Here is a 21,042-nt window from a genome sequence, read left to right on the forward strand (position 1 = left end):
CAAATGAATTAATTAGTTGCTATAATAGAAGTATGTCTAATGCCAATGTTCCTGTACAATGTGGGTGTAATTACGGGAGGAGATACCAAAATTATTTACTCAGAGGAAATGCATTCTCCCAAATTCCAAGACGAGTAGAACTTCCTACAAAGAATAATGGGTGTGCCATGAATAAGTTATCTTCGGGGATGAGGAAATAGGGAGTGTGGTGGGACATACAAACCATATGAAGGAAAAGAGGCATTTCCTGATGACTTAACTTCCAGGTTGGTTAATGTGACTTCTGGTTTTGAGACCATGCCCCCTGCCCTAGGTGAAATGATAAATTCCCACTAGAAACAAATATATGTCTACGTGTTTTGTTAGCCAGCTCCGTATTATCTATTTAAACAGAAATTTTCTTTAGAAAAAAAAAAAACAACAAAACAGACCCACAAACCCAGACCCCAAATTATTAACCACGAATACTTTCTATCAGTGCAAACTTCAAAATTTACTTAAAAAGCATGCAGTTAATAAAGTGACATTTTTCTGGGGACAAATAATTGTTATGTTTAAATTTCTCATCTCCACTGATCATGTTTAGTGCTCAGTAAAGACTAAAAAAAAAAAAAAAAATATTAATCTGAATTTTTAAATTACAGCAAAAAATAGAAAATAAACAGAAATTATGATCTATTCTTTTTCTAAAATTAAATATATATATATGTGTGTATATACATATTTTTATATTTATTTAAATATATATATACATATACACACATGTGTGTATATATGTATATATATGTATGTATATGTGTATATACATATATATATATATGTAGGCTTCTCACATCTTTCTGTGAAACTTGGCTTTGATAGCATGAAAACTAGAAGAGTACTTATATGACTTTCATGCCTGTCCAGTCTTGAAAGAAAAACACTAAAGCTTTTCATACTTGGCAGCACTGTATCTGCTATGACAGTGTATATTTTCACTTACATTATAATTCAGACGTCCTTCCTCTTCTTGGAAGTTCCTGGGATATTCAGGCTCTCAGAACTTGTTCCAGGAGTCTCCTTGAATGGATTTGATTGCTTTTCAGAGCTGCTTTAGTTAGTCTTTTTCTCTTCTCCTTAATTCATAGTCCTTGGAAACCATAAGAGCCACAAGCCTCTGATGTTACCTGATCTTCACACACAGTCCTAGTGATGAACCGCATCAACCAGTTCTTAAGTTCAGGTGTTCAGTACTTACAGTGATTGCTTCAGACGCTTCACACTGCTCCCTCTGGAGCATGACTAGTTCCTTTCTACTTCCTTACTACTCACATAGGCAATTAAAATTCACACCACTTTTTCTGTCTCGGCTGCATCCACCTCCTTTACCTCTTGTGACGTACCCGCTGTGGTGTTCACCAAGCCATCCTAAACTTTCATAGTGGCCTACATCCTAAACCAGCACCTGACGGTCGACACCTTCACCACACCAAAGCATCAGCAGCCACTTTTGTAATCCCTTTGGAATGCAGCGGTCATGGTTCCTATGTGACTAATGACTTAATAGTGTCACAGGTGTTTTTCCTAGCTCAGTTCCACCCACCTATCATCCAAAATGGTCAAAATATTTTATTCCTTCTTTTCCATAGTTTCATGGCCTTGAAATTGCCCTTCAGTTTTCCAACTTTCCAGTGTAAACCTAAACTTACATTTTTCTTGCCTCCTCAATAATTTGTTGTTTGTGTATTGTGCTATCATGACCTCTGATTAGCCTTATTGCACCTTAAACTCATGTTGTTGCTAGTCTTTTCTAGAAAGTATAAGTTCCACAAAAACATTGCAGAATCCTATCTACGAGTCTGTATCCCAGTAGGCACACATTTAATTAGATGTGTTAACTTTATGCACATGTGAAGTGTTGCAAGGGAAGGGTGTTGCCTTTCTTTAATTCCCCTAGACGTTCACCAGATTCTGTCATTTCTGCAGTGCAATTTGCTTGACTTCACCTGAATCTGGTTGTTTTCACTCATTTAAAAAGAAGTTGAAATTCTGAGTCAAAGTCTGTCCTTAAGCTTGAACTTCCATCATTTGGTCTTTGTTCCTGCAAGTTTTAAGGAACATCAGGAGAAAATCTGTGGGCTATTTGTACAACTTCCCTGTAGCTATGTGGTTATGCAGCCAATATAATGATGTACTAATGTCATGTGTCTGGCACTGGTAAGTTAGATGGCTGCTGGTGCCCTCCTCAAGTACTTTTGCAGGGTATAGGTACAAGGCAGGTTCTGCAGTCCAAAGTACAATAGAGCAGTAGCATGACTTCTCATTCACTTCATCTACACAGTTCATTTTTCAGTCAGAGATTGACTTAGTGTTGCATAATTATCATAAAGTAAATCACTTAATGGGCTACACCTAGCTCACTTGTTCCAGGAATCTTGCTTTTAGCTTCTGCTTCCCCACAAACTATTTAATCACCTGCCAGGTAGAGTTGCATTGAAAGAACATCTACTGTTACACATACTGTTTAGCAACAGGAATTCAAGATGTGGAATTCATAAATTAAGTTAATTATGCAATTTTTAAAGGAAGGCTAAGGCACCTTTTATTAAGATGAGCCTTTTTGCTACCATTTTTGGCCCTCACAACAGTCAAACAAATTTGGATGCATTCTTTGCTCGCACCAGTTTTTTCACGTCTGTGTCTGCACCTATCTGCCATTAAAAGTTTAACGAAGGTATACTGAACTTGATCTCAACATTACTGGACTCCGTATTTAATATATTATTTGCTGATAGAGGTGGCTTCCTAACACACAAACTATAGTGATAAATTCTAGTTTTTCCAGAGTTAAAATACCCCCTGACCTAAGATTACTCTCCCTCTGATTCGCGAAGAGTATCAGTGAGTACAAAACAGCAGCATGCAAAAAGAACCTCGTGTACGTTGAACTGGGCAATTATCCTAACATTTCTACCAAGTTGCTCTCATGCTGGACGTCATCCAAATTGCTTTTCCTGTGCCTCACTTGGCCACTGTGATTTGGCAGAAAAGAAAAATGTCATGATACTTACTCATTATTGCTAAAAAGACTGGCCAAAACTGTGTAAAACATGCACTTAATCCTAGCTACTTTCTAGTATCATGATTGCAATGAAAGGAAACACTACTTTGCAATTGCACTGTGTAAGGCTTTGAATGTGTAAAAACATGTTTATATTTGTGTAGAAACAGCCAGAGTCAGAAGTAATGATTTCCAAACAAAAGCAGACACAAGTCAAGCAAACAGTCTCTGAGTAGAAGGTAAGATATTCTGTTTAATTAACATGGATGTGCACAGTAGTAAGTGAACCATTCCACAGTTTATTAAAAATTACAATGTAAAATTTTAATGATATAAAGTTGATAAACCCGTATCACAGGAAGCAAGGACTTTGTTCTGTTATTCTTCTCCTAGTTTTCTTGTACATTTCTTACACCATTTTGTACAATGTCCCTGCATTTGGTAGGGACAAAGATCGTTTATTGTGTATCTTCCTGTTAGTCAATCACCTTTACAGTTTTAAAGGCCTTGATATCTGCAAATTTATCACAGGAGAAATTAACAAGCAGATGCTTGGAGCCCGTCTCAAAAGGAGTAAGTTTAAATTTTGTACTGGATATCTCTTTAGCTTTCAATGGTGGTACGCTAGAAATAGAAAACAAAAGAAAAAATATAAGCTGAAAATAGGCTTATGCATCACATGTGAGTTTACTCTTCAGCCATTTCCATCCTTATGTAAGAACTCCTATCAGCTCAGTCTAAGATGGTCATGAAAATAGTGTGCAACACTTAGCTATTTGACAGCACCATGCTGGACTGGGTGGCTTGACTCCCATTTTCAACAGTGGAAAGCCAGTCAATGGAATCAACTTCAGATTGAATATTAAGAATAATTTCTTCTTTCATGTTCCAGAACTGTGGCTCTGAGGGACATGGTCAGTGGCCATGGTGGGATGGGTTGAGGTTGAGCTTGTTGATCTTGGAGGTCTTTTTCAACCTGTTTCTATGGTGTATATTTAAATACTCAAGACCATGCATTAAGGACTCAAAAAACATGCAGTAATCCAGATAAGCTTACTTGGGATCAGGGTGAAAACATACTCATCTCATATAAGAGAAAGCTTCATGCAGAACAGGAAGCATAAAATACATCATTGTGTTGAATGAGCTGGAACCACAAGGAGTATTGATGCAAACTCCTGAATTACAGTAGACTGTAGCAACGTGAGAAAAGTGTTTGCACACCAGGAAATTCTAAATCAACCTTAAAATGTTTTATACTAGTATATTTTATAATTCTAGGAAATCCATGTTTATGATTTTACCGAAGAGTCTTAGCCTGTGATATTTTGTCTTGCCTGAGTATAAAGTTGTATACAATATGTAACACAAGGTTACTGAATTCCCTCAAGGGAATAGGGAATATATGAGATAGACATAATTGTTCAAGCAAGAGTGACCATCTTAAGTTGCTGTGAATGGTTTTTTGTTTTGTTTTGGGTTTTTTTGTCAGTGTGCATGTATGTGTTTATCACAGAATCATAAAGATTGGAAAAGACCTCTATCATCCAGTCCAGCCATCCACCTACCACCAATATTACCCACTAAAATACGTTCCTTAGGACCACATGTACATGTTTCTTTAACACCTCCAGGGATTACATGTTCACTTGTGTTCACTTAATCAGCACATTTCCATATCACAGGTAGCTGGGATCTAGAGTAAAAGGAACACATTTTTTTCCCAGTCTTCTCATTCCCTATCTCAACATCATCTAGAACCTTTCTGACTCAGTTTATTAATCTCCCAACATCATTATTTTGTGGAGTTCTAAAAGCAGAGCTTGAAAATCAATGTACTCATAGTTCCTGTTCTGGACAATCTTTATTTATCATAATATTCACTATTTTCCCTATCCTCTTCCTGCCTGCCTTAAGTATTTAAGTTATGTTCAAGTTCCAGACCATAGTAAAGTAAATCCAGTCATCTGAGGTGTAGACTGCTGGTCCTGGCTTAGTCTGTTCTCTAATGTTCATCCTTCTTAGTCATGATTTATTGTGCCTGGAATAGCTACACATAGAGCATACTTTGGGCTGTTTTTTCAGAAGTGCCACTTTTTGAGATCACAGCCTGTTCCTAAACAATCTGTGTTCATTTGTGTTTACAAAGCTGGGACACTGGTGCATCTGCTTTTTATATTACACGGCTACCTGTCTAATGTAGATACAAATTGTTTAGAAGGTTGACCACTCAGACTGGCACTCGTAGTCCATTTTAAAAACAAAACAAAAAATCCTGGTTAAAATACAGAATATTTTGGGCATAGTGTGGACAGAAACACTCATATCCTATTGCTAATCCTACAGTCAGAACAAGAAGGTTCAGCCCGTCTGGCCTATAGCAGCATACACTGCTTCAATAACATTTATTGCATGGGCATACATAAAGCTGTTGCTGGAACTGTCGTGGCCTGTTGGGTAGGGAAGAAAGTTCTATCAAATTGTAAAGTAATTATTTGCCCTCCCAAAGTATGGAGTCAAAGCCTATGTGAGACGGAAAGGCAATTTAAAGTTGTGTGCAAAAGGAAAATTCTGTCTCATTCTTGTGTTTGGTTCAAAGTCATCCATGGCTGTGTTCTGGATTAGTTATCTTTAGTAGCAGGAAGAGGCACTTTTTGTACTTACTCTATCATAAGGATTCCTCTCAGCAGGTCACTGCCTTCTACCTGCAGCACACAGTCCTTCACTTCGATATCAATAGGATTGGTAAATACCACTTCCACTTCCACTTCTTTATTCACTTTTGCCTCACCGAGTACCTGAGCAAAGAAAATACTTAAAAGGTCAGATTGTCAGCATTGTCAGTCATGTCAGAAGAGGGATTACTATGAGGAACTGTGATGAACCAAGGCAGAATATAAGCAGAACATCTCTTCCTGAGAAAGAAAGTGCCTAAAGGGCTCATTTTCCCCTTACTCTGCCACTGCATTTAGAGTAAAGGGAGAATAATTCACCTGTATATCAATGGCAGGGTTGTCCAGGGCAATGTGTCTTTGCACCAGTACTTGAATCCCACCTTCTACGTGACATAAAGCTGTTACCTCAATTGCGTTATCTGTAGTTAACTGCTGTTGATATTCAGCATAAGATATCTTAATGGGAAAATGTTTCTCTGTGGAGGGAAAAAAAAAAATAAAACAGGAACTGATAAACATTTTTGTAAGGGAACAGACTTTCCACCCAGTATTAATCCAGGGATGGGCATGCTCACTTTTCTGGGCAGCAGTGCCAGGGCCTCACTGCCCTCTCAGTAAAGGACTTCCTCTTCACATCTGACATAAATCTTCCCTCTTTCAGTTTAAAGCCTTTCCCCTGTGTCCTATCATTATCTGTTCATGTAAAAAGTCAGTTTTCATCTTTTTTATATTCTTTATGTACTGAAGGGCCACAGGAAAGTCTCCCTACAGCCATCTCTTCTCCAAGCTGAACAAGCCCAACTCCCTTAGCCTGTCTTCACAGGAGAGGCGCTGGAGCCCTCTGAGCATCTTCATGGCCCTCTTCCAGACCCACTCCAACACCTCAACATCCCTCTTACCCTGGGGACCACAGGTCTGGATGCAGTACTGCACATAGGGGCTCATGAGGGCAGAGTAAATGGGGACAATTCCCTCCCTGCCCACTGCCACCCTCTGCTAATGCAGCCCAGGACGCTGTTGTCCTTCTGGGCTGCAAGCACAAATTGCTGGCTCACTTTCAGCTTTTTATCCATCAGGATCCCCATGCCCTTCTCTGCAGGGCTGTTCTCAAGGAGTTCTTCTCCCAGTTTGTAAATGTCTCTGATTGCCCCAACTTAAGTTGACCATCTTCTAACACCTGCTTATTGATAACTTTTAATAAGAATTGTGTGATTATTTGATTTGAAAAATTACCTTCCTCAGGAGACAGAGAGACAGACAGGGAGTCCTTCCAGATCTCGCGGACTGGTCTTCTTGTATACACAGTGCTCCAAGCAGTCATATTTACTTGAACAGATTTAACTTCAGATTGTAAATTTGCAAGAACCAGAATTAAATTGAGGTCTTTGCCAACTTCTAAAGGACCAGCCATCTTAAACTTCCCTGAGATATCAGGCTTTTGTTCAATTTCCTTTGGTGTTGGTGCCGTAGGATCAAACTTATCCTCAAGTCCCAGCTTCTTGCGGGCTTTTTTAAAAATATCTCTTTCTTTTTTAGAGCCTGTTAGAAACAGCAATGAAAATTATCCTCAACAGTTAACAGTTAGAGACTATTCAGCAAAACATAATTCTGTACTTAGAGAGCAACTACCACACTTAATTTTCTGGCTTTGCCCTCAGCAATGTCACTGTCCCTTTAGTAGCATCTTCTTGTATCTTAAGTCCAAAATTTGTCACCCTTTCCATTTCTATGGTTTTTTATGGTTGTAAAATGTATGGTTTTGTTTGCTAATACAGAAAATGCTCCTTAAGTAAGGGAAGGGCAATGGTATAATGTGGTCTGTTGACTCTGACAAACAGCCAAACACACCCAACATCACATTCACTCCCCATACCTGCAGGATAGGTAGAAAATAGAAGAAAGGTGAAAACTATGGATCAAAGTTATTTGGACTTGCCTTATTTAGGTCCCACAAAGCAACTACGTATCAGAAAGTGGAGGGCATTATTTTTCACTCTTTACATTCTCTTTTCTTTTCTGCTAGAACTGAATAAATTTAGTATAAATTTTCCCCTTACCATATAGATGTCCAAAATTGCCAATCAAGAGGCTCCTATCATAAAGTTTATGTGACTTTTCTGGAATGAACCAAATATAGAACTATGAAGTTTTTTACCTTCTTCATATTTATAATCACTGGTGATATCTATACGATCATTTCTACCAACTGCCTTTGTGCTGATGAGTTGGCCGATTACTGTCGACTTGTTGAATAATAATGTTTTCTTTCTAGTTGCAGGATCATAATTCCAGTACATACAGTCTGCATTCACTTCTGCAAATACAAATGGACAGTCGTAGTCCAGATCTACGTCTCCTTCTTTGACGGCATTCCTTGAAGCAGGACCACACTGATAAATTCCTATGACATCAAGAAAATAGACCTTAGAACTAACTGATGGTTTTAAAGTAAGCAGATTACTGGGCAGATATTTATCAATGACTCTTGAATTACCAATTGCTGGTGGCCCATTCTGGCCGTTTCATCCACACAGACCCTCATAGATCGTATTTACCCAATAATCAGTGTGTCTTGCATTTATTCTCAGTGTGCACTTGATCTATTTTATAGCATTCATTAATCTTCAATAGCTCTAGGCACCTACATTGGAAATATAGAAAGAGATGCAGAAGACTGGCCCTAGAAACCTAATTTGTTTCTTGGGATCCATAGAGGAACTGATGCTTTATTAATTAGGCAGAAACTGTCATTCCGCTTCTGAGCAGGAGAAGAAATTTCTTTCACAGCAGTTTCACAGTTCATTTTTCTCTCTGAAAATGACTGACTTTATGATTTTTCAGCATTACTCCTGGAATGAAATCTGTGTACCTCCACTTTCTTCTTGGGGAGTTGCATCCAGAATTTGCCATCCGCTGTATGAAGGGCCCAAGTCACTGCGGGAAAACCAGCTTTCATTCCAGACATGGAAATTCCTACATTCAAGAATAAATAAAGCAAGCCCATGGCACGTGTTTCTGCATTTCTATGCACGTTCATTAATTAGTATTCTTAGTTAGAAGTCTCAAATGCTTTACCTTCAGAAGGTTCTTATCTGTGACTGATGACTGTCATTCTGATTCTGGCAATCTTACTTATGCAAGAGTTGAAAACTGCCTTGTGGAACTATTTTCAAGGAACTCATTTTCAAGGAAAGATAGTGAATTTTTGAAATTATCCAAAATGTCTTGAGCCTCTTTTTCACCCTCCCCCCCCCCAAAAAATGTTCTGAGACTGTGGACTTCCTTACTTTCAGCTGTGCGTCTTATTGTACAAAACTACAGTATTTTTGTAAGCTTCTCTTTGATTTAGGACATGTACAGAACAAGCTGGGAAGCAAACAAGGTAAACAGTGAGGAGCTGCACTCTTCTTTGCTGAATGAAAGCTTATTTCCATTGCATTTGTTACTTAGTATTGATAATTATTTTCACTGCAAATTATTTCACTGCAAGAAATATTTCTCCTTTCTCCTTTTTAGGAGAAGGAGAGGGGAGCTTGTTCTATTGAACTTTTACAGTTTAACGTGGTTTTGGTTTTGAAGAATAACTTCAAACAAAGTTAGGTTCCAATATTTGATATTTCCAGTATAACATCCCATTTTTTCAGTAATGTGTGGCAGCTATAACTTTGTCTATCTTGGCTTCAGTTTGCTGCAGTAACTGATGTTAATTCTCTGCTTTATTAAGAAAAAGTGAAAATACCTAATTTTGTGGCAGCATAATATTTGTTGATCCTGTGCATGTAGTTGTTTTAAAGACAATTTTTTTTAGTAGTTAATAGAGTATTTGTCATCAGAATCTATACTCTGCACCTGAAGACTATAATACTGACAGGTCCTATTACTGAATACTGCAGAACCTTACCAGACACTGTCGGCTCCCTCGTTCAAATGATTTCCAGAAGCATCATAAAACTCATCCACACGCAGATTTCCATCTGCATCGTGGGCAGAGCTGAAGTTTGTAATTGGACGAGTGGGAATCCCCAGACATCTAAGCACTAAAGGGAAAATGGAAAACCACAGTCAGAAAGCACTATTTCCACAATACCATGTTTGATATAATAGATGAATATTCTGAAATATTTTCATGTAGAAAGTGTTATTAGTGCACAGACACTGTGCAGTATCATTGTATGCATTACATAAATCATACCTGTAGTTAATACTGCTGCAAAAACCCAACACTGTCCATATCTAACAGGCTTGAATCCTGATTTCTTCCAGTTTTGCAGGATTTCACCACTTCCAGTCCAGCTGCTTGGACTTTTCCCACCATCATAATTTCCACTCCAGTTTCCTTGTACCACCCCTTGGTCATCATTGGCATTGACCTGTAAAAATATTCACAAAATTTATGATAACATAAATCAAGAGCTTACAATAGATGAAGTAGTGGTGGAGGAAGGGACAGGAGAAAAGCTTTGAATGACACTTTGATGGACAAAAGTCATTGCTTCTTACAGTTGGCCTTCAGGAGGAAATCTCATTGTTTCAGAGAAATTATAGAAGTGTCCTCCTAAGTAATGAAAAGAAATTAACCACTGTTTCTCCCACCCAAGTGCAGTAGTACCCAGCAAGATGACACACACAAGTTTATGGTGAAGGTTTCTGTTGTGAGGTGGCAACTTTACCACTGTGTGATAGAATGACATAAATGCATATAAGGCAGTGAATCTGTCAAAATGTGCCTGCTTGATAACAGGATGAACTCTTAGCAAATGTATAGACAATGTTAAATTAGGGGAAGGGGCAGATATAAGAACTGCAGAGTCACTTTAAGCATCTTGAATACTGGGTCAACAGAAATCTCATGAAATCCAGTATGAAAATATGCAGAATTCAGGATTCAGGGCAAGAAAACCCCATGCATTAGTACAGGCTGGGAAGTAGCTTGCTGAGTGGCAACTCAGCTGAAATGACCTTGGGAGTTACAGTAAGTGCCAGAAATTATCAGAATACTGAAGGAAGCTGTTACAGCTCTTTAATTATCACTGTGCCAGGATTACTGTCCAGCTCCTCTTTCAGACTTCTCAGTTCAGGGGAATGTTGTGGCACTGAGCAGGGTCCAGGAGACGAGCCTACCAAGATGATCATGGGCCCTAGAGCTCAGCACTTACAAGAAGCTGAGCGTGCCAGGCTAGTTCAGTCTAGCAAAGGTGAAGATAAAGGAGTCTATAGTAAGAGCTTACAACTATTCGTATGGGGCATACAAAGTCAGGAGTCCAACTTTTCTCTGCACTGGTATATTACATGCCAAGAGGCAACGACAGAAAGTTGTAGCTTGGGAAGACCATATCGGACATAAGAGAAAAATTAGTCACTAAGAAGACAGTGCAGCTCTGGATTGGTCACCCAGAGGGGCAGTGAAACTTCCGTCCTTGGAGATTTTCAAAACAACTTGACAAATCCATGGATGACCTGATCTAGTGCCCCAGTAGACCCCCTTCAAATGGGAAGTTGGATTAAAGACCTCCAAAGTGCTCAGCATAACAACCCACAACATAGCTTTGAGTTTGCATACTGGATATCAAAGTGTTAAGTGTGAGACATACATAAATGAGACAAGTCTGGAAGGCTGAGACCAGACAACAACTTAGGGATTTCCCTGGCCCGCATTTCTGCTTTGTGGTGCATACAAACAGTGGCCTAAAATTTTCTGAAAAGTGAACAGTCAGTGGTTTGGACTTTCTGAACATGTTGTTTACCATTGCACTGAGAACACGGCCCAGATATTTGGGATCATATCGGCGAGATACATCTGTGGCAGGATCCTTACGGTAGTTCAAGCTTCGATCCAGCATGGAAAGGCAAATACTGAGGATATCTGCTTGAAACTATGTTATAGTAATATGTTAGTATATTAGAAACACAGATCATTCTACTGTGCTAAAATATACAGATAAGTAGAATTACGTGAGCATTTAATATTTCTTTAACCATAAGATGAAACTTTGCAGCTCAGCCAAGAATTCCACATAAAAATGAGCCATCAACAAACCGTGGAGATTAAAACTCTTAAGAGGTTTTCAAAACTCAGAATGTGTGGACTGGCAGCCAGGCCTGTGCCATTCTGTGATGCTCCACTTTACTGCGCAGCAGACTCTTAGGACTCTGTGTCCTAGCTCATATCACCAAGTAGTCAACTGCAAATTTTCTCATTAATCAATATAATAGAAGTTGATGTGAGTTCTAACTGCATTACCAGATTCCTGATCTTCTGAGGTGTGTGGCTGTGATAAACATTAAAAAATAAACATGCTGATCATCCAGCTCATGTGAAAAAGAGCACAAAGCACTGGCTGCTGGTTCAGTGCTGTGTTTACCTGGCCAAAGTTCCATCCAAAGCTGTTGATATGATTATTGTTGCCAGCAAAAATGATACCAAACTCTTCTAGCACATATTCCTCACACTCTGCCTTGTTAGGCATGAACACATCATCACCTGAAAAAGCAAAGGAGAGGTATATACAATCACAGCGGGCAAAATAAATAAAAAACCTGCAGGGTTTTGGCAGAACTAAATCTGCATTTTGGGGGGGGAGCCAGGGGATCTCCATTCAATACGTGATACAGAGTTGGTTTTATGTAGCAGAAGGTCCTAAGAAACCATTGTATGCTTTTCTTTTCTCACTGCTAGGTTATGTGGTGAATGTTCTATCCCCATACTGCAGAAGTGTAGGTCAAGTGGAGAAACTGGAAATACTAATCAAACTACAAGTAAATCAGTTCTTTCAGGGGAATGCTGATATATTCCTACCTGAAGACCAAGGGTTGAAGAGCAAAACAAAAGTGCCAAGGACTACTGGAGACGAGCTGCCAGCTGAAGTACTTTGAACACTCAGCTTGTAACGTCCAATGACAGCATTAGCTGGGCTGGAAATGGAGATGCTCACGGAGTGGGAACTGGTGGACTGAAGAACTGCGCTCCAGCCCTCCTTGCTTGCTGTGCTGGAGATACCAAATGTGGCTTGGGTCTTGGCCTGCTTGGAGGGTTTTGGACCTTTTAAGGAAAATAAACAATTTTTTTCTTTCCAGCTTGCTGTAACTTGTCAAAAAACCCGTCTGATTTTTAACCCTTCTATTAGATTAATATGGCATATGTTTGAAAATGAAAGAAACTACCTCTGCTAGCTGAGGTGTAAGTAGTACAGCAAACTCTTCAGACACTATTTAAAGCAACATGTTGGTTCTGAGGTATTAACTGCCTACCATATAGCACATACCAGGCCAAAAGAATGTGGCTTAGGCATTGCAATTTCTGGGAACGACGTTGGGAGCCATACCTGTTTCTGCGATGAATGTAAAGGTTTGCTCAGGGTGTTCTGTTCCATTGAAGGTGATTACAAAGGCCTGACCTCTCCTCACAACCAACTCTTTGCTAGAGAATTTACTTGTGTGGTGATCTCTCCCGTTTTCTTTCACATGCCAGTCGATACTTGGCTGCGTCAGAGCTAAGAAAAAGTGAGAAGTACATTAGAAGGAGGAAGAAGCGCGTAAACAATTGCAAGAATTTCATGTTACTTTCTGTAAGTAGCTAATAAAAATGTGAAGTTTCCACCACAAACGGAAATAAGTTATTTCTGAGCATTTTATTCTGTTTTGAGAGAGAGAGAGAGAGAGAGAGCTTACACCTTTACAAGATTATTAAAAACTATCTGCGTAATTATTAAAAAAGTAGTAAATCCAGTACTAAAGGAAAATCAGAAAAGAATCTAAGAGGAAAGAACTATGAGAGAATGGAACACCTGTGAGTTACTGAATACAGAATCCAGCTGCACTCAGCTAATTCTGTCATGGTTTCATTCATTCTATGACATGATGGCTTAATAAGAAACGAAGAAACCAGAATGACCAGAAGGATGTTTCTGCTTTTTAAATCATGATGAGTTCCCTAGCCACATTTATGTTACATGTATCTCTGATATAAACACCAGTTCTTATCTGTTGAAAGCACCTAACAAGAACATAAAATCAGAATTATTTGAGTTGGAAGAGATTATTAAAGAATCAAACCAACCCCCCTGCAATGAGCAGGGACATCTTCAGCTCAATGGGTCATTTGACAGTGGGAGAGATGACAGAATTGGAGAGAAAACACTATTAAAATCATGTGTGTGAAATAATATGGCGTGGAATGCTCTTGTGTGCAAGCTGTAGCTTTATCAGAGGCCAAAGAACAAGCATCTGAGGTTGGTTTGGCTCTGACATGGACAGAGCCTATGGAGGGTTCATTAGCAGAAGATTAACTTGATGATTGAAATGAAGTGCAGAAGTACAGAAGGAAAAGATATCAGTGTGTGTGTTCTTTAAAAATAATTTTTTAAATAAGTTAAAAATATTTTATTTTTAAAATAGTTTTTACTCTCTTTCTCCCTCCTCCCCTTCCACTTCATAGAGAGGAAGAATAGGAAAGTCCTTAGTAGTGGGACTGGGTTGTTACTGAGTAAAAAATCAGCATCCTGTGTTCACCTTGATTCATCCATGGGGAGGTGTTCTTTGCAGCATAATCTTCAGCTTATCAAGTCAGGCAAGCCTTGAAATAACTACATTTGTAGCCTTAGAAATACAGTCACATTTCAAATGGGGGGAATACGTTTTGCTTTTTTTTTTTTTGTCTAGGCAAGCAGCATGTACTTTGATTTTTTAGGAATGTACCTATTTAAAAAATAATAATTTTTAGAAACTAGCAATAAAGCACATCTGTTATAGAACAGGCTCAGGGGTGACGAAAACTTGTCTTTAGAAAGACAGAGATCAGCTGCCAAGGGAAATGCAGCAAAGTAGGCAATTTGCATAAACATAAATTTTAGCAGCAAATCAGAAACAGACAAACAAAATCCTTACATTTTTGTATGCTCTCAATTTTAACTTCAGGTTTCAACCTTTTCTGTGCACTCTAACCTCCCTCTGCCTTTTCAATGATACCTTCTCCAAATTGTGCTTCTCCTGTTGTGTCAGATTTGTCGGTCTCCCATTTACACTGGGCTGACAACATAAAATACCTGCAAACTTTCCCTTCGCTTTCAGAGCTGAATACACATCTTACTGATGTAAGAGAATAACAGAGAACCACAGAAGGGCTTGCCCCTTGCTCACCTTGGCCCATATCTGATCGATATGTCCTGTAAGAGCAGCTCTGGAGTTTTTCCTCTCAATGGCCTCCTCTACTTCTGTTGACTCAAGGAGTGATAGGTGCCTTTCACTTATTTAAAGTCTACTTGTAAAGCTTTTCCTGTGGGAGGGTGGAGCTTCAATTGCTCTCTTTGCTTTCCAGCCTTTAATATGAACAAAGGGGTTGAAGATTCTTTTTTTTTTTTTTTCTTCTTTTTTTCCTTCTTAGGCTCAACATTCTGATCGCACTTCCCTGCAAGCTAACTTAGGAAGCTTGGACAGTATCATAGAATGGCTTAGGGTGGAGGGGACATTATAGATCATCTGCTTCCAAGCCTCTGCCATAGGCTGGTTGCCACCTACCAGATCAGGCTGCCCAGGGCCCATCCAACCGGACTGTATTTATGCTTAGAAATCTGGATAGCTATTAAAAGTTTCTTACTGTGTTTGAATTTATAAGTATTTCAGTGTTTAGTTGTTTTTCTTTCTGTTATAATAACAACATTCTAGTAAAGGCATACTGCTTCTTGCACCACATTGTTTTTCATTCGGAATTCCTCGTGAGCAATATTTACAGTGACATTCTTCTAAAATTAATTCAGTGAATCCATTTTTTTCCTCGAGCTACTTCCGTGAATGCTTCTCAACACTCAGGATCAGCAGAATTTTTGGGAAAGATGGGACAGTAGTTTTATCACATGAAAAATCCAACTGTAATTTTAAAAATAAACAACCTTAATTCACATATAATTAATTGTGCATTTGTTTCAGGGTGGGAAAGCAGTCCTTATCTTCATCTTTAAGATGAAGACACCAACAAGGTGTCTTTCTTCTATATTCTTCCATACATATCCCTGAAGCACCATGTTACAAACATCTGGACATGACTTACTGGGGACTGCCTCATTCCCTTGGGAAATTGGACTGTCCTGTCTCTCCTCTCATTCCTTTGTTGGATCATTAAGCAAGGAATTTCATCACCAAAATCACTCCTGCAACCCTAGGTGCAGGAAGTCAAGTATTTTTCTACAGTTATACTATATTTGTAAACCTCTAGGGAGGGCCCTGAGGCCCTGGAATAGCAATGTGGACTGACCTGTGTCAACACTCTCCAGGACCAGAACCTGCTGATGTAGATTGGTCAAGTCTATAAGGAAAAGCACTTGGCTGAGATCTCTTCTAGGTCCTATATATTGCCCAAGAAACAGTTCCTTTTTTTTTTCACTCTTCATCCTCCATTCCAAAGGAGGTGCTCCTGAAATGTGGAGTCCTCAGTACAGGAGAGAAGTAGACCTGTTGGAGTGCATGCAGAGGAGGGCCACAAAAATGCTCTGAGTGATGGAACACCTCCCTATGAGCACAGCTGAGAGAGCTGAGGCTGTGCAGCCTGGAGGAGAGAAGGCTGCAGGGAGACCTGAGAGTGGCCTGTCAGTATCTAAAGGGGCTGTGAGAAAAAGGACAGACTCTTTAGCAGGATCTGTGTGATAGGACAAAGGCAGATGGTCTGAAATGGAAAGAGATTTAGATTCAATATAAGGAGGAAGGTTTTAACAATAAGGGCAGTGAGGCACTGACACAGAGCACCCAAAGATAAGGTGGTGGCCCCGTCCCTGCAGACAGTCAGGGTCAGGCTGGAGGAGCTCTGAATGCTGATGGAACTGTGGGTGTCCCTGCTCACTGCAGGGGAATTGGGTCAGGTGGCTTTTAAAGATCCCTTATAACACAAACTGTTCTATGATTCTATGAGAATACCTCACTTAGCAGGGCACATGTTACAGCGTGCCAGGAAATTCCTGGAAACTCAGATTTTCCCTTAGGATCTTGGCAGGAATGCTATGGATTTTTTCAGATGGGATGTTGATAGTGACACACACTAGCACGGCAACTTCAAAAACTACCAAGGGACCAGCACCTAGAAATGAATCAGACTTCCCAGACAGCTCCCACATAGCCAGACATGACCTGGTGCTCATAGCCTATTACATTTACAGGTAATCCCCTACCTCTCCCACTTATACACATATCCCTTCCACTGAACTGGAGTAAAGATGTTATTTGGATGTTGTAATTTACAGTTAGAGTTGCACACTCATCAGAACTATCTCTTTGCAAGCTCCGTTCACTGTTAGACTCTGCTTATTTCTTCTAAGAACTTCAATCCAGCATGACCCATCCCATGGCCAAGCACTCCTAATTCTGGTACATAAACAAGATGCTTGCAGGTGTGACTCACACCTTAGTGGTAATGACACAAAACTGAAGACACAAGCAGAGATAATTGAGTGTGAGGCTGTGGAACAAATTACTGAGTGCTTAGTAGCAGTAATGTGCTGCAGACTGTCAAAACTCTTAGGGAAAAAAGTATTATCAAATTTACAGGACCATTTACAATGCTTTTCCCATTCTTTAGGCATCACCTTCTTTTCTCTTTCTGGATTCTGTTAAACCAAGTCCAGTACAGGCTGGCCCACAGATGCTTTCTGGAAGAGTGTTTGTATTTGCAGGATGTGTGATTTTGGAACATGTTTGTGTGCATATGTGAAAGCAGTCATGGGCACACACACCTGTGCACACATACCTGTGCACACACACCTGTGCACACACACACACAGCTTTTTACATTAAAATTGTGCTTGGCACTTTCAGGAGAAACCCTGGGTACTTTTGACTTCTCTAACTGAACTTGGGCTTGCAATATGACCTGGGTATTTCACAAGCAAGAGCTAGCTGTGATCAGCAAATAACAGTTTGTTCGTTAAATGCTGCTATTGCTTCTTGCATTTACTGTAATGAGAAAATTGTGGTTAAGAAGGACACACTGATGTATCACACATAAAAAGGAAGTTTTTAGGGACTGCCTTGCCAAAATGGCAAAGTTATTGTTTAAGTCATTGGCATATCATTGCTTAAAAGGAAGTGTTACAATGCAGAAACAATTACTTTGTGGTCGTTTCCCCATTGCTACAGAGGAAAGTTTTTACTGTCTATTTTACTGTCCATACAGTTCTTCTCTTAAAGGGAAAGATTTTCCTAATCATTCCAGTCTTTCAGATTGCCTATCAAATTGTGTTTGGCCATTTATTTGGTCTGCTGAGAGGAGATGGATGAGGGAATCAACAGCCTTATGCCCACTGTGTCCACCCGATTCCCTCCCAGCCCCTGAACAAGTGGACATCTAGATGATCTCACACTTAGCAGATGCAGACATTAAGTAAGCACCGTCAGGCCGGGCAAACAACAGATGCTGCTGATGAACACCAGCACAAGTATATCAGTCAATAACGTGAATTATTTCAGTGATTGTAATGGATGAATATTTGTATCCTAAGAGTTTCTGCAATTGAGTCTCATCAAGCTTTTTGACCATGGTGTAACTCTCTTTTAATCTCCACGAGGGGAAAAAACACCTCTCATTTCTGTGCTTCATCCTCTGCTCTATGGATGGTTGCTTTTTGGTTAATTTCCTAAACTTTTCTAGTTAATATCACATAAATCCAGCAGAGCGTGAACTACATGCCTGGAAGTAACTCCATTTTTAATGAGTTCTCAACAAGTTGGACCTAAGCAAGAACAAAGCTAATCTTGCTACAGTGTCTTGATTTAATATCTTTCTTGCTATGACCTTACTCCTGGACACCTATACTGATTTGTCTGTATCATAAAGTCCCTTTCACAGTAATTTCAACATATAATTAAAATGATATTGCATTTTGCTGACTCTGAATCTCCAGGAAGGAATGTAGTCCGTATTTGTGCTCATGGCACAAATATTCTCATTAACACAAGACTAAATCATACTTGAACAAGCCCTCGATTCATTAAGTTTCACACTACAAGATAGTTTGCAGTTTGCCATAATTTCTTCTGCTCTATTTGCGGTTTTATAACACTTGGTTCTAGCACAGTAATGGACAGATGATCTTTTTTCCTTGTTGGTGTCTTTTGAAAAATTCAGGAAAGAAAATGCTGAAATAACCTACTCAAAATCTCAGTATGTAGAATACTTCAACAGTTCAGAGCCTTTTACAGATAATAACCCTACAGAATAAAAAACATATGGTAAATTATTCACTTACCCATCCCCTATTCAGGAAGAGATTTATTTATTTGTTTATTTATTTATTTACTTATTTATTTGCACTTACCAGCCATGCTTCCTTGCTCCTCTGTGTCTTGGGCTTTGTATTTCTGTGAGCAACTGTAGAGGTTTATGATAAGACTTCAAGCTTTGGCTGCGTGGCAGCATTTATAGAGAAAACTTTAGGCCTCTCCTTCAGCTCAAACCAATTGTAATTCACATTAGGTGGGTGAGGCAGGTAAGTCATTCCAGTGGGCATGTAAACTTCCTAGTGACCATATATTAGCTCATGGGTTTTAACACACCACACTTATGCAATTCAGGCTATTTATCCCGAGGGTTGACTGAGATGCTCAGAAAAGTAGAACATTTAATTGCATACCTGGAATCCAGATTTTCACATCCAATGATGCGTCACTTGGGAAGAGGAGAGAAGATTTTTTGAGTCAGAATGAGTGAATATCTTTTCCTAGCATGATCCACAGATGAGTGTTCACAAAATAAAAGTATATATTCCTAATAAAATTAATATAGTTCCCTATGCATACGCTCATAAGTCTTACAGTGAAACAACAGAACTTTTCACTCACCTCAGTAGTCCTTGACTTGGGGTCACTGAGTCTTTTTGGGCTCAGTGATGCTTTTGTGTCAATCTCCCCTTAGAGTCTCTGTGAACAAATAGCAACAGCATTAATGCTGTACATGTCAAGTAAGCTGCTATTAAATTGATGAACCACTGAATGGTGAATAGCTCTGAGGAGTGGATCTCAAGCAGTAATTCTCCCTGCACAAAGGGAAACTTCATCCTCATAAAATTAAAGAAAACACTCATTTTGTAGCAGGTACAAATTAAGACTGTAATTTGTGCTTCTGTGGTGATTACTCAACTAGTTTCTGACTATAAAGGCACAACATTAAAAGCTAAAATACTTTGATCTGCATGTACAAGGAGGGTGTTTTATAGATACAAAGAAAATGAATTCATTGGCATGACTTCATGATATTTCTCTTTTTTTTCTGGCTAATTTTTCTTTTTTTGTTTGTTGTTTTTTTCTTTTTCTTTTTTTCTTTTTTTTTTGTTGTATTAGTCTTCTGGCTATTTGACTGTGGATCTTTCTATCTTTTTATATGGGAACTTCCATTTTTTATGCTTACTCCAATTTGATTAAGGTATTTTGTCTCATTTTGCTATTGCTTAATCTCACTTATCTACAATGAGGAGCAGAGCCTGAAGCAATCTCAGGAATGTTAGTGCTCACCTTGAAGAACTTGAAGAGTGAAATTTTCATAAGATGAGGAATGGGAAAGCGTAATACCTGTGTATAATACAATGGGAATTCATAATCCATGGGAAGGAGCCTAGAAATTGCAGTTTACATCAACTAATTTAGTCATAGAATCATAGAATGGCTAGGTCGGACCTTAGAGATTATCTGGTTCCAAACCCCTTTGCCATTGACAGTTCCTGGAAAATAATGGAATAGAGAAACTTGTTAGCTTCACCAACATGATTAAAATCTACCATGGACTTTTTAAGAAGTCAGCCAAGCCCACCCATTTTTTTCTCCTCTTTCGTATAAACTTTAATTTGTAGCAACATCCTACATGGTATTTTCATAACGATATGAAGACATTATTTACACAAAATTTCAGTGAGCTAATGGCATAATTTGCAGGAATAAAGCAAATGGCATGTTGTCCCAGTGTTTCACTGTCCAACTGGAAGGGCGTAGCAACAGCAGAGCCAAGAAAAGCTGTCTTGGAGCTTTCATGTTTGCTAAATATGCCCTGTCTGTTGTTATTAGGACTTCAGACGAAATATTGTGTCCAACCCTGAGCACAGAGTTGAATCAGTCTAAAACAGAGGCAGCTATGGAGATGTGATGACAACTTTTCAAACGTGAGGTGGTTACAAAAAGAGGAGCCTAAAAATCTTTAGTCTGTCATAGAAATGCTAAGGTTAAGTATAAGTTAAAGTGTTGGCAGTGAGGATAAGTACTGAACTAGACCCTCTATGGAGGTTGTAAAAGCATATGTAATTGTTTTTCACTGGAGATTAAGAATGGACTGAATGAACGTTGGGTGAGGGTAATATAGAC

General features: G+C 39.1%; 1 protein-coding gene and 1 long non-coding RNA gene across 2 annotated transcripts; one reads left to right on the forward strand and one right to left on the reverse strand.

Annotated features, from left to right (window-relative positions):
• The first annotated feature begins 834 nt into the window (after nt 1–834).
• LOC128081253 (uncharacterized) lies at nt 835–8,657 on the forward strand. The gene is made up of 4 exons (XR_008207047.1): nt 835–3,279; nt 3,572–3,613; nt 7,988–8,163; nt 8,557–8,657. It is a non-coding gene; the product is annotated as an uncharacterized LOC128081253 (long non-coding RNA).
• LOC128081249 (protein-glutamine gamma-glutamyltransferase E-like) lies at nt 3,336–14,952 on the reverse strand. Its single transcript, XM_052684340.1, has 13 exons — nt 14,851–14,952; nt 13,038–13,205; nt 12,512–12,754; nt 12,078–12,196; nt 11,460–11,588; nt 9,908–10,085; nt 9,617–9,752; nt 8,585–8,688; nt 7,871–8,116; nt 6,949–7,254; nt 6,034–6,191; nt 5,705–5,838; nt 3,336–3,664 (listed from the first exon to the last, which is right to left on the reverse strand). The coding sequence occupies exons 1-13, from the start codon at nt 14,858–14,860 to the stop codon at nt 3,517–3,519; spliced, it is 2,079 nt and encodes a 692-aa protein (XP_052540300.1). The 5' UTR covers nt 14,861–14,952; the 3' UTR covers nt 3,336–3,516.
• Between the last annotated feature and the right edge of the window lie 6,090 nt (nt 14,953–21,042).

The sequence above is a fragment of the Tympanuchus pallidicinctus genome, unplaced genomic scaffold, assembly GCF_026119805.1.
Source record: "Tympanuchus pallidicinctus isolate F22 unplaced genomic scaffold, pur_lepc_1.0 scaffold20, whole genome shotgun sequence".
Taxonomy (NCBI): Eukaryota; Metazoa; Chordata; class Aves; order Galliformes; family Phasianidae; genus Tympanuchus; species Tympanuchus pallidicinctus.